This window comes from Pan paniscus, chromosome 13 (genome assembly GCF_029289425.2).
Source record: "Pan paniscus chromosome 13, NHGRI_mPanPan1-v2.0_pri, whole genome shotgun sequence".
Classification (NCBI taxonomy): Eukaryota; Metazoa; Chordata; class Mammalia; order Primates; family Hominidae; genus Pan; species Pan paniscus.
This window is the reverse complement of record NC_073262.2, coordinates 130,591,698-130,606,338: the sequence shown is the minus strand read 5'-3', so window position 1 is coordinate 130,606,338 and position 14,641 is coordinate 130,591,698. Positions and strand designations below refer to the sequence as shown.

Genomic DNA, 14,641 nt, shown 5'->3' with positions numbered 1-14,641 from the left:
CCTGTGAAATAATCATTTCAGATAAAACTTATCAATATAATCTGAAGTGTATGTCATTTTACCTACCTAGAAACAGAAGCAAGAACCCATTTAAATTATACCATGCCAACTAAAGAAGACTACTCAATAGTCTTCACTATAAAACATAATCATTTCAATAAAATCAAATGTGAATGGCTTTTCCTTTACATGTAGAAACCTGGGATTATCACTACTAAATGTGTCTAATATTACATGGTTGTCATGATGGATATGTGTCATTCCCACCCAGTGACTATGCTCTCCACAATATGGGGACTTCCTTAAGAAGGAAAAAAGGACTTAGAGAAGGACAAGTACTTTTAGGAAGTACATACATCCTAAAATATGGCGCAAAAAGAGAGGGCAGCATGAGGTCGGGACTACTTCTAGAATATGTGGTTATTCTGGAAAATTAAAATGATTGAAATCTATTTTTGACCATTGTGATTTAGCTTATGATTTGGAGATTTCTGAAATTTCAGAGCAATGATAAATAAGTATAGGCTAAAGTTGTTCCCTGACCTATTTTCTCAATCACTATCTATAACTACAGCACTTTTATTTCACCATTTAACTAGTTGTGCTCCTCAGTGATTGAGGGTGACAGTGGTTCCTTTGTTCCTCCACACAGCCATTATTCACAAGTAGAGATGAGCATACACATTATCTTGTTTTTTTGTTTTGTTTTGTTTTGTTTTAAGGAGAAACCAAAAACCAAAACAAACAAAAACTACCTTAGGGTAAATTTATTTTTCTCTTTCAGGAAACATTTATTTAGCTACTTTTCCCAACTTTCTCTGCAATATGAGCCTATGACCCTACAACCCCAGGGAAAATCTGTATTCTGAGGAAGCCAAGAAATCACCTCCATGGTCAGCATCCTGCAGCTCCAAAACAGCAGAAACTGTGCCTCCCATTTGTCATACCCCGTATGTCACTTGCATAGAGATCTAGAAGAAAATCTAGATCCTTGAAAAATTAGCATTTCTGCAAATAAATAAGTATGAATGAAAGAATTACTATACTCTTTCTCTCAACATCAGGAACACAGTGGAATTTTTCAGCCATATCTTAGCAGTAGCAGAATGAGAGAATCATCTATCGTCAAACAACACATTTTTGAGGGCTCCTGTACTTTAATTTCTAGACACGACAAAAATATAGGACAACCACAGGCTTCCCAGGATAGCCACTTCCTTTCAGCTGCTGGCCATATGTTCTTACTTTAGAAACATTTACCAAGTCCTCCCACTACATGCAAGGTTCTGTAATAAGTACACACCATATGAAAACACCTCCAATATTAAACTCTACCATATCTAATACTTCAGTTATGAGTCCCTCATTCTAAACCACCCAGCCTGCTACACTTCCCCAAAAAAAAGAAAGAAAAAGAAAAATTTTAATTGTGATATTTTGCTGTCAAATTTAAGTTCTGCAGTTTGTTGGTTGTCTTTTTTCTTATTTCAGATCAAAGAACCATATACATGTAAAATTATTTTTTAAATAAAATAAAAGCTATGTTGCTATTGTAGTATAGAAAAAAAATTGTGACAAGATGGGAACATATGATTCATTAAGATGAAAGTAAAATGCAAAAGAATAAATCTCCAAATCAGAACTAGTTACCCACAAAATCTCTCTTTCATTGTTTAAACCTATGAAGGTTTATGGTAAGGAGGTTGAAGAGAAGGTTGCATCTCTCAGTCTCCCACACTAGCTATCCTAACTAAAGTAACTTGAGTTATCTGGCCTGTTGTTGTTGTTGGAGGAGGACATTTATTGCAGACCCAGTGATCTTACATAATAGCCACATTGATGTTTTCCCAGCATTACTCTACTCTACAAAAACAATAAATCCAGAATGAACTTCAGAAGCTTTTAGATCAGTAAGACCCATCGCCTCATCTTTCATTTACAGCTTACTCTTCTAAACATTACCAACCATATACTGTTGTTTTCTCCCAAAGTGAATTAGTAGAAGAAAAGGAGATTCTTAAAGGACAGTCAGAAAGCATAGAGGGTAAGCCACCTTCCCATACTTTTGACACACAATTGCCTGGGCTGTCCCTTTGGAAAGAAGGATAAGGCTGTGGTTGTGTCTGTTCTCAGCACCTGCATCTGGACTGCCTGTGGGAACAGCCAGCCCCCAGAGGAGCCTGCTGGTGATCAACTTTGACCTGGAGCCAGAGTGTCCAGATGCCGAGCTCCGAGCCACTCTGCAGTGGATAGCTGCCTCTGAACTGGGGATTCCCACCATCTACTTTAAGAAATCTCAGGAAAACAGAATTGAAAAGGTATCATGTACCAGGTTTGGAAAACAAGAAAGCTTTGTGTTTTCATCACCATTGGAAACTCAGTAAATGCTCAGTAAACCCATGTCCATTTGAATTATTTGATCCTGACTGTTCTTGATCTTAAAATTGCGGCTAGAACATTGAAATCTTCCACCTGTGTAAATATAATATACTTAGCTTTTCTTTGATCCTTACTTTGTCTTGGCTAGTAGGTGGTTGTGAGAAAAGTAAATTGAGGGGATGGGAACTTTTTTAGAGTCTGTTTTTTTTTGGTGTTTTCTTGCTCTGGGACAAACTTCTTGATAGTACTCCTTTCAATAAAAGAAAGAAAGAAGAACCTGATATATAACAGAAACCAAAGTGAGGCCACACTGACATCTAAAACAGGCCAAGAGAAGGCATTTTTAATTCCCTTCCAAACAGGTTCGTGTTAGGAAGACTTTTTATTTATTATTCTCCACCTACCAGAAATATAAAGCTAGGGAAGAGATCCTTAGCCAACATCAAAATTAATAGTAACTATCACTCTAATTCTATATCTCTAAGACCTACCATTAACGGCGGTAGAATCTTAGCTATTAAGAGTAAGGCATGAATCTGTCTCCCAATGTCTTCAAGCTCAATTTTCCATAATTTAAAAGTAGACTCGTTTTAAAAGATTTCAAATTAATAATAACATACTAGTTTTCTATTGCTGTGTAACAAACTGTCACAAATTTACCAGCTTAAAACAGCACTCAGCTCTGTAGGTCCAAAGTTAGGGTGAGTTCTACTGTAATCTTTGCTTTAGGTTTTATAAGGTGGAAATTAAGGCATTAGCCTGACTGGGCACTTATCCGAAAGTTCCAGGGAAGAGAAAGAGTCCAAGCTCATTCAGATTGTTGTGCTAATTCAGTTCCATGTGGTTGTAGGACTGAGGTCCTTTTTCCCTGCTGGCTGTCAGCAGAGGAGCACTCTCAGTGCCCAGAGGCCACCCACATTCTCTGTCACATGGCTCCTTTATGTCCTTTTGGTGTCAATCTCCCTGATACCTTCAGCCACCAGCCAGAAAAAGCTCTGTCTTTAAAGAGTTTGTGTGATTAGGCCAGGTGCGGTGGCTCATGCCTATAATCCCAGTCCTTTGGGAGGCCAAGGTGGGCAGATCACCTGAGGTCAGGAGTTCAAGACCAGCCTGACCAACATGGTGAAACCCCATCTCTACTTAAAAAAGAAACAAAAACAAAAATTAGCCAGGCGTGGTGGCAGGCACCTGTAATCCTGGCTACTCGGGAGGCTGAGACAGGAGAATCGCTTGAACCCAGGAGGTGGAGGTTGCAGTGAGCCGAGATTCCACCCCTGCACTCCATCCTGGGTGGCAGAGTCAGACATTGTCTCAAAAAAGAATAAGTGTGATTAGATTATAATTACCTGATAGGTTTCTGACTAACTCAAAGGTAACTGATAAATCCTTTTTGCCATGTAAGGTAGCGTAATAAGGGCATGATATCTCATCCTATTCATGGTCCCAGGGATTAGGGTGAAAAACCGTGAGTACTGTTTTAGGATCCTGCCTATCAAGCCACCAGGTAGGATTTCCGTGTCTCATTGTCACAAAGTGCCTCCATGTGCCTCATCCTACTTGCTTCTCAACAAGCCTGTGAAAAAACAGAACAGATATTATTGTCCCTTTTTGACTAGGAGCAAATCGGGTACATGAGTGATTTCCCAGGCCAAGCCCCTGCGCCCTGTTTTCTCCATAAAATACTTCTCAGTAGTTCTTTATTGTAAAAGGATCTTTCTCAAGTTAAATGACCTTGGGCTTACAATCTGGATTTTTTTAACTGTGTAATTGCATTTTAATTCTCAGTGCCAAAATCTAGCAGCCTGAAATGAAATGTTCTTTACCTTCTTGCCCCTGCTTACAGTAGTTAGAACAGCTTCTCTATTTCTGCATCACTAGTCCATGGGATTGACTACAGGAAAAATTGAAAAGGTGACCTAATTAATTTTTCATACCCTTTCTCACTTCAACCTTTTTCCAACTGGTAATTAACACTTCCCTTCATGCCTATGTCTGCCTGCTGTTCTACCCAAAATTATTCTAGGCACCTTCCTATACTTGTCATACTTTCATTTACAAGGTGTTGAGCGGTTCACTATTTGATAAATTCTCCTCTGACCTTATAACTCAGCAGCAAAGGGTGCAATAAAAAAGCATAATCATGTGTGACCCTACCCCCATGCCATACACTGTCCCAAAGACCCCTTGCTATGTAGAGAAGGGAAAAGCATTCTCAGGAATACATTCCCAGGCTCATGGGAAAATGAAAGAGGAGCTGGTTCCAACTCTATGTCTTGCCACTCCCTGAATAAGAGCATGACATGGTAGATTTTCAGGTGGTATCTGAATGGAATAGATGTTTGTTCAATGTATCTTCTTGAAGAAACAATGTTATGTGAATATATTTCTCATAAATCCCCATTCGGTACAAGGGTAAGAGGTGTCTCACAAACACCTGAGTTACACAAATCATGCCCTGACTTGGTATTTGTTTATCCCGACATGATTTTCGATTCTCAAAGAGAATGCTTGTTTTTGGATACAACTATTTTTCTGAGAAAATAGACATTCCGCTAATGTTATTAAGAAGGATATTAAATGATATTTCACTCATTCAATTAGCACCAGCTCAAGAACCTTAATTCTAAATAATGTAATTTTAAGAACAAAATCTCCTAATTTTTCTTTTGAGTCATCTAAGACTCTCTGCACATAGTGGCTTTTCCACGAATACGAGTACCATTTGTTGTCTGTGACTGAACTGGTTAAAGAAAAAAAACCCTTAAGCAACATTTTGATAATCTTTCTTTTATCAATAGTACTTTTGGGGACCTTATTCTGGATGTTATTTAATTAGCCAGGTAGTTAAATGGCCATTTTCAAGTGTTGTACAAAAGAGAGCACGTCTTCCATGGAGGCTGTGTCATGCGAGAACAGCGGTGTCTCATTAGCTTCTCATCAGCTTAGATAAGGTTAAAGAAATGTCTCTACAAAGTCCAGAAAATGTCATCTTCCCGCTGTCACTAGGGTATTGGACAATATTCACAGATGAATCCCTGAGTTCCTATTTGTGTGAATCCTAAAATTTTTTTGGGCTAATTAGTCTAAGTGTTTTATTTTACTGTGTTCCCAATTTACTAACCTTCTTGCCTTGTGAAAAGGGAGGTATGTGCTAGGGAACAGGGTCTCAGGAATTCATAATGAAACAGCTCATCTTTCCCACCACTGCCCAGGAACTTGGCCTTGGAGTTGGAGGTCACCTAAAGGCAACTCACCACTAATTCCATCCTTTGTTCAACTTAAAAGGCAAATTCCAAACATTCTGAGTGCCCAATATACTCCTCTCGTGACAAATGGTACTTCATTTTCAAATTTTCCCTTTCACTTGTGTTTTATCTAATTATTAAAAAGCTAAATGCACCTGAAAATCATACATTCAGAACATTCATCAGGTCTTAAGCATCTACAAATGCCAGGCACTGTTATACACCCTGGAGATACAGTGAGCAAGAGACATCACTTCCTACCCTCTTAGATTTTACATTCTAATTTAGAACAGACCAAAGGTAAGAAGAATATAAACGGAGAGAAGCTCAGATTGTAAATAGCAACCTTGAGATATGATGGGGACTTTTACTGGACAAGGGAAATAAGAAGCACACAGAGAACAGTATTTCTTAAACTGTTCCCATGAGCCATGTGGGCATGAAACAGTCATGTGGGACAGACATTTATTCACAAGTTGGATTGCTAGATCCCTTCTAGGACCTGATCACTTTCTGGGAGTGGAGCCTAGAAATATGCATTTTTAACAATTTCCCACAAGTGATGTGATTCTGATAAACACTGAAGTTTGAGACCTCCTTCCAGAGAAATATCTTAGACAAGCAGCAGAATTTGAGGTGGCCTTAAAGTATCCTAAATCCCAGGGGAAAGATTGCTGAAAATCCTACATCCAATAATTTAAAACACTTTGTAAACCTTGACATCAGTTAACTTGAATGTAATTAATCCAAGGCCGATAAAAGAGACGCACATGGCTAATGGTCCTGGTGTTTTAGATCCAAAGATCATTGCTCTCCAGCTCTTCACTGTTTGAATTCAGTGAGCTTCTCTGAGCTGGGGTAACTGATGACTTGCCTCTCACAGTAAATTGGTATTTTTCTCATCTTTGAGCCTGCATTGAGAATTATTTCCTTTCTATGGGGGCAGTGCAGAGAAAGGAATGTGCCCAAGGAGGAAATGGGCATGTGCTTACCTTCCTAAGAAAGTGGGCATCAGAAGAGGAGTGCCTCCCTCTAATTTCTTATTCTATTTTACATACAAAGTGGTGGAAGAAAAATGAAGGAGAAAATGTTGATGGTATTGACTTTAAAAATTTTTTTTACTTCCATAGGTTTTTGGGGAACAGGTGGTATTTGGTTATATGAGTATGTTCCCTAGTGGTGATTTGTGAGACTTTGGTGCACCCATCACCCGACCAGTATACATTGAACCCAATTTGTAGTCTCTTATCCCTCACCTGCCTCCAACCCTTTGCCCCAAGTCTCCAAAGTCCATTATATCATTCATATGCCTTTGCATTCTCATGGCTTAGCTCCCACTTATGAGTGAGAACATACGATGTTAGGTTTTCCATTCCTGAGTTACTTAACTTAGAATAATAGTCTCCAATTTGATGGTATTGACTTTTGACTTACCTTTGCAAATACAAAGACAAAAAAAAACTACAGTTAAGGTTATCAGTTTCAAAGAAACTCATTGGAAAGGAAGGGGAAAATTAGAAGAATTTGATACTGAGGCGCTTCATCTGTAATCATAAGAAAGTGCCTTAAACTGAGTCCTTTATTCAGATTTAGTGCACGTTAGAGTCACGTGGGGAGGTTTTACGAACTCCAATGCTCCAACCAATTAGATCAGAATCTTCTCTGGGGATGCTGCCCAGGCGTCAGGGTTTTGTAAAGGTGCCTGGGGTTCCAGAGTGCAGCCAAGGCTCAGGCTGATAGCTCTACAGGCCTTAATTGCAGAGCAATATAGGGACCAACTCACTTATGCTTAATGCAATCTAATTCTGCCTTGGAGCAAAAGAAGGTAGTTGCTTTCAGAAATCTAAGTTGACTGTTTCCAAAAAATTGCACAACTTGCAACAACTCCCATAGATTTCATGATATAGTTTTGTAAACAATTAATCTAATTTATTAAATGCACCTAAGAATATAAAAGTTATCTCCTATCTTATACTTTTCTTCAAATGAGTCTACAGATGATATACCATCATATAGTTTCTTAAGACAAAATATTTGCTCAAAGAAATGCCAACTATGATCTATGGGAAGGGAACCTAATTATCACTGATTGTGAAATGGCAGAAAATGAAATTATTTTCATTTTTATTTTTCAATGCAGTGGAAAGAAAAACTCAATCATGACTTGCTAAAGCTGATTGTGAAAATACCCAGGCAATAGCATGAACAGGCACAATGAGAGCTCTAGGACTTGCTGCTAAATAAAACGTGGTTTTAAAAGCCCAGTAAAGAACTAGAATGTCCTTTTCTGACTTCTTCACAATCTTTTTTCATTCTTACCTTTTTTTAATGGAAGAAAAGAAAACAAGAGTTCTTCTTGCTCATCAGCCCCAAAGATGTTTCCAGGTCTCAATATCCAAGATTAAGTCGTCACAGCCTCAGAGCATGCTCTATTTAGTGGGGCCAGACCATTTTTAAATGCCACTTTACTGGGATATCAGCCTGGACTTAGAAATTATGACAGATTCCAGCTTGTGACCACACCACAAACTATACACAGAGTGGCCTAGCTGGTGAGTTATTTTGACAACTTTGGAGAGACTCTCCTTCACAGGCCCCAAATAGATGGAAAGAAGCTGGTGTTAGGGCTTCCAGAAAGGTATGAGGCAGAGATAATTCTGGGAAGAGTTTAGCAAATATTGGCATCTGCTCCAGAGCTCTGATTCTTCCCCCACCCAGAAAATGACTCAGAGATAAAAGTTGGGGATAAGGTGGTGGTCCTGTAAGCCACGGTTTACAGAAAGGAGCCAAGGCAAATGTCATGTTTCCATCAGTGGAATCTTTACAGACTTGCTAAGTGAAAGGAGGCGCCAAGACTACTGGGGATACCTTAGAGAAGTCTCGAGAAACAAATCAGCAACCTGTGAGCCTCTCCCAGTGAGACCTCAGAAACTCAATGTCCAGGCCTTCTGCACTAGGAACTCTACTTTCTAGATTTCCAGTAAGAGCTGGAGAGTGAGGAAAAGCCTGCTTAGTGGAATCATACAAAAGCTGTCATTTTAGCCTTTCTCCCCTTCATTCCCTTCAAGACTGCTATTCCGTAGCCGCATGTCATCATCCCTTTGTTCAATCAAAATCATGGCTTGGATCTTACATACACTCTTAGATATAAGTAACAGCTCACAAAATTATTTTTATGTATCTCCATAAATCACTAATAGCTGCTTGAAATGTTCCCCTTCCCAAGAGTATTTTCCTCATTAGCAAAGCCTTAACCTCAAGGGTTTGTAGTCTTTTCCTAAAATGTCAAGAATCAGGTAGACAAGAAGCTAAGAAGGGTGGTGAGAGGTCCCAGGCAATGAATACTTTCTCTGAAAATTTTTTTCTTTCTTTCTTTTTTTTTTTTTTTTTTTTGAGATGGAGTCTCACTCTGTCACCCAGGCTGAAGTGCAGTGGTGAGATCTCAGCTCACTGCAACTTCCGCCTCCTAGGTTCAAGCGATTCTCCTGCCTCAGCCTCCTGAGTAGCTGTGATTACAGGTGCATGCCACGACGCCCGGTTAATTTTTGTATTTTTAGTAGAGACGTGCTTTTCACCACATTGGTCAGGCTGGTCTCGAATTCCTGACCTCGTGATCAGCCTGCCTCAGCCTCCCAAAGTGCCAGGATTACAGGCGTGAGCCACCGCACCCAGCCTCTCTGAAATTCTAACACTGAGACTGATGGGAGTGAACGAGCTGGCCCACCGTGGCTGTTACCATGAGCATGAAGCAGCCCCATATCTCACCCCCACAACGTATATTCCCACTCAGTCACCACGTGATAAGAAACGTGCCCCATGACCAGCTTTTATTTTGCTGCTTGCCCACCACTCTCCTACTCCAGGCTCTGTTCAGCCTTTTCCTAGATCTATAACCTCCAGTCATTTTCAAGGAGCACTCCTGCAGTAGAAAATTATCGAGCAACACCCTCAAGATATGCATGTTTAAATTATATATGCGAAAATACATTACCTAAAACTCAAGAATGAATACTTAGTGAAAGTTCATCCTCAATGATGCTAAATGTTTATCCATATTCCAAACAGTCTTCTTGAGATCTTTGAATGTATTTGACTCGCGCTTGGTCTTGCATCCCTTCTGTCATTCAGCAAATATGCATGGAGCACCTACTATGTGCAGGCACGAGATATGAAAAGATGGCTAAGATGTCCTTCTGCTGGGAGATTGCTGTCTATGGTTGCCATCTGCCTCCCATCTGTCTCCCTTTCACAACATCCTAACACTCTTTAAGACAATGTTTATATTTCCAGGTATTAAAAGTTAAGGATGTCATTTTCCAGCCTAGGAAATTGCTTTATTTTGATTCAGCCAATACAAGCCAAATGAGTACAATAAAGCACTGATTACTGTAACTGTGCAAATAGTTGGTACCATCACAGCTGGGAGAAGAAACATCATTTAACAGCGGATCTCTATGAGACAACTTCTCAGTAACTGAAGTGAATTAACATACTCAAACTGGAAAGAAATTAGCATTCCAGTTCCTGGCTGATCTCTGAAGTCTGAGCAAACAAATACCAAAAAAATAATAATAATTAATTAATTTTAAAAAATCCTAGAAAAAAATTGAAGAAATAGTAACTGAACCACAATCCTCATCTTTTTAGCAACTAAGGCTCTCCTCCTCCTAAAACAATGCCAAATTTCCAGCCTATTTTTTCTCCCAGTGCTCCAAGTAAATATCAAGAACGTAGAATTTACTTATCCATATTCCAAACAGCCTTCTTGAGATCTTTGAATGTATTTGACTCACGCTTGGCCTTGCAACCCTTCTGTCGTTCAGCAAATATGCATGGAGCCCCTACTATGTGCAGGCATAGTTCTTTTGCCACCAAAATGCAGAAAGGTGCGGTGGTAGAAAGACCATTGTACGTAAGTGTTAGAAGACCGTGATCCTACTGACAATTTTTCATCTTTCAAGCCCACATCTTTTTCACTGCAAATGCTCACATCATAGAGTTGTGACAGAATTGAATGAGGTTACATGTGTTAAAATATTTCCTACAGTTCCTGGCTTTCATTACATCTTTCCTCAAAAAAGTACCTAAGGAGTTAGAGAGTCCTTCACACTGGACTTCATCAGTTCCATGAAGAGAATGACTTATAATTATTTCTCCATTTTTCCTCCCTTCAAGCCCTCAATTTCACTTGCAGTCCAGACTTTCTGTCTAGACTGTGGCCAATAGAACTGGTACCAATACCCAGGTGACAAATCTAAGGTGTTTCCTCCATCTTTCCTGATCCTGTGGCTGTGGAAAGCCAGGCTTTCTTGATCCTTGATTTTAGCCTGGAGGGTGAGGGAGTTGCTTCTCAGGATGGAATGAAGAACCAATAGGTGGTCCTGCTTCAAAGTTTACCACTTGATTTATTTGGCCTAAATTTACACACCCAATGAGATCTTATTTTTGATAGAAATAGAAGGGACTGGGAGCTGTAATACACAATCCTATTACAGAAAGTCTAACTGAGAAAAAAGCAGACCCAAGAAAACACTAAATATCTAAAAGACTGGCTCTTAAAAAAAAAGAATTAGTCTCATTCCACCTAATCCTCTGCAGTCAATGAATGGCAAACTGCTGTGGAAAAAAAAAAATTCAGTTGATGAAGTTCGGTAATAATCTGAAATTCTTAAAAAGAAAATAGATTATCCCGGAAAACAGTCCTCTGACACTAGAGACATTTAAACAGAGACTGGAGAGCCATTGGCTTCGCGAGGGTGTTTGAATGAGGTGGCTTTGAGGACCCTCTGTGCTCTGTGAGCCCTAACTCTCCATTTTATTTTAGTTTCTAGATGTCGTGCAGCTGGTTCATCGGAAGTCCTGGAAAGTGGGTGATATCTTCCATGCAGTTGTCCAGTACTGCAAAATGCATGAGGAGCAGAAGGATGGGAGACTGAGTCTCTTTGACTGGCTCTTGGAACTGGGATAATAAGGCAGTCTGCCGTATAGATCATTCCTTCCCTTTATTCCAACTTAGATTACAGTGGTTTGTTCTAAATGCTCTAAACATTCTCAAAACATCACATCACATTAGCAGAACTATAAAAAAAAATCTGCTACTCAGATCCACTGCATACAGAATAAGTCAGAGGAAAAGCAAAATATAGGTCTGTCCAAATTCATACAACTTGTGGGTGAGTTCCAAAGAGCTTGGATTAGAAGGGCTGAACAAAGAGAGAATTCAATGGGGCCCAAATTAGAATGCTTATAATGAGACCCAATCTCCAGGAAAACAACACTCACATAAGTTTAATCATATAAAATGATTTGTAATGTCTCTAATTAGATGAATCAACTAGAAACAAACTCAGTGGTCAAAATAATTTTTAAAAGTATTCTGTAACCTATATTTTACTTTTCTGATTATATTAAGGGGCTGCCAGCCTGGAGAAATACTTAAGATATGGGTGAGAAATCCCCAGACTTTTATACAAAAGTTTTCCACTTTCAAATCAACGTCAGTAGACATTGATAAAAGTATAGCAGCGTCCTCTACTGAGGTGATTTCATTTATTCCCTGCAGCCCACTGATAAATATCCCACTTCTCCCAAATAGTATGTGGACTCCCAGCTAAGCAGAAAACTATTGTCATTCAACTGAAGAAGAGGAAGATAAAAGATTGTCTTGTTTCCATCACTGTATTACTTGTGTAACATGATTACATAATTCTTATCCTAAGCTTTCATATTTAAAAAAGAAGTCTTATCAGATAAAATCTGCTTGTGTCTTGAATAATATGAAATACAAACTTTCACTTTATTTTATTGTAAATTATAAAGAGATTATTGTCTTAAATAATATATTGAGTTAGCTTCGAGCTTCCTAAAATATGAAGAGATTGTTGTCTAAAGTCACATATTGACATTGAGCTCAGTGGCCTGTTTCATCACGTATGTGCTGCTACCTGTACAGCAGACATGCCGCTCCGGTGACATTTATAATGACAGAAGCAGGGTAACGGTCTTGTGTTTGACATGATCAGTTAGGATCATAGACTTTCCCTGACTCGTAGATATTAGCCTTGAATTGGGGGAAAAGAAGACTTTGACACATTTTAGTTATTTTAATAACAGAGATTTACTCTTTTGAAAAATAAAGGTATCTAATGTCTCCCTAATAAGTCTTCTTTCCTTCCAACTAAATGACCTACACGGACTTTTATTTTCTTGATCAAAGAGATGTTTATTAAGGATTTCTGGATAACTATACTTTTACTCTATTTTTAAAGATCACAAAGTAATTTTAAATGTGAACAGGTTCCCATACCATGAATGCTGGCCTCACCTTCTCTATCATCCACATTTTGAAATGCAAAGAAAGCTCCCTTGTAAGCCATACTTCCTTCCCCACTCCCATCCTAGGATACTTGCCCAGTGCTCATTAGGCATTTCTTATTCAGATAGTCCAAATTTAGGTTATTATGCTTAATTTGACACATTAACTAAATGCCCAGTTTTAAAATATATCCATCAATTCACGCTGAAATGTGCTTCTTTGTGCTATCAAATGGAATAGAATACACTTATTTTTTAAACAATCCCAGAATATTGTGTGTAGACTTTTGTTGTGCTCAAATAAATGTTTACTTATCTTACAAAGCACAAATACTGGATTGTAACCATGTGATGAAGTTATCTATGTTGTACCTAACGTTGCAAATTAATCAATAAATCTCTGTTGTCAGATTGTTGATTATTTTTTCTGCAAGAGCTTTAAGCACCTCATAGAAAAAACAGTCCCAGTACAATTGGATAAAGGCCTATATATCCCTTAGAAAAGTTTTGTTGTCCTGCTTTCATTTTTTGGAAAAAGTAAATGTTCTTGGCTTAATTTGTTAAAATCAGTAATATTCATGGAAATCAGTTTCTCAAACTTGGCACTATTGACATTTGGGACCACCTCATTCTTTGTTGCAGAGGGTTATCCTGAATATTGTGAGATGTTTAGCAACATCCCTGGCCTCTACCCACTAGATGCTAGTAACTAACCCCTCACAGGTGTGATAACCAAAAATATTCCCAGCCTTGCCAAATGTCCCCTGGAGGCCAAAATCATCACTGGTTGAGGACCACTGTTGTCAAGAATGCATTGAAGGACCAGGGCCTGAGTCTCTATGAGGTGTTAAAGGAGGACGTGCCTTCAGCCGCCTAGGGAATCCCCATAAGGAGCCTGAAAACCGGGCATTTCCCTACCCAAGGCCCATGGAGTGTGGCTTTTACCTTAAATCTGGGGAATAGGAGAAAGAGGCACAAGACAGACAAGGAGTCTACAAACCTGGGGATAAACTAACCTAGACTCAAGTAAACTCAAAGTAAACTCATCAGGGATAGAGGTAAGTGGATGATGCTCTTTGAATTCAGGAAATAAACTATTAGAATATATGCAAATAGAACATTGAGAATCATGGGCACTTTGTTTTATTCACTAATAAGGAGGCATGAACATGCTTTGAATTCTCCAGTCAGTCAGGGGATATTGTTAAATAAAAACAAACTCTGGACATTGGCAAAGAGAGGCTTTATTTAAACAGATTATGGCAAGCGGGGTTGGGGGACTCTTTCAATGGAGGATGGAACTATTGCAATAACAAGAATGCTCCAACCACAAGATCTGCAAATGTGTTAAGGGTTAGGCAAAAAGGAGTTTTGTGTTTGTTTGTTTTGTTTTGTTAGAAAGAGGAGTAAATAAGGCTAGAATGAACCAGGTGTGGGGAATGGGATGGACAGGGTGAGCCAGTGAGGTGGCGTGATCACACAGTAGATTAGAGAATGTTTTATCCTGAGATCAGCCTGGTCTCAGGAGGGGTCTCTTGTTATGGCAAGCGGGGTTGGGGGACTCTTTCAGTGGAGAATAGAACTATTGCAATAACAAGAATGCTCCAACCACAAGATCTGCAAATGTGTTAAGGGTTAGGCAAAAAGGAGTTTTTTGTTTGTTTGTTTTGTTTTGTTAGAAAGAGGAGTAAATAAGGCTACAA

General features: G+C 39.0%; 1 protein-coding gene across 6 annotated transcripts in view; it reads left to right on the top strand.

The window, feature by feature from the left end:
- The window catches only part of SPHKAP (SPHK1 interactor, AKAP domain containing), a 202,106-nt gene extending 188,757 nt beyond the window's left edge, over positions 1-13,349 (top strand). For all 6 annotated transcript variants that reach the window (XM_034955311.3, XM_034955312.3, XM_008975309.4 and 3 more), the window contains 3 exons: positions 1,992-2,044; positions 2,134-2,318; positions 11,449-13,349. In XM_034955311.3, coding sequence (XP_034811202.2) covers positions 1,992-2,044; positions 2,134-2,318; positions 11,449-11,592 — 382 coding nt within the window. In that variant the 3' untranslated portion in view covers positions 11,593-13,349. The remainder of the gene's footprint in view (positions 1-1,991; positions 2,045-2,133; positions 2,319-11,448) is intronic.
- Positions 13,350-14,641: the final 1,292 nt, after the last annotated feature.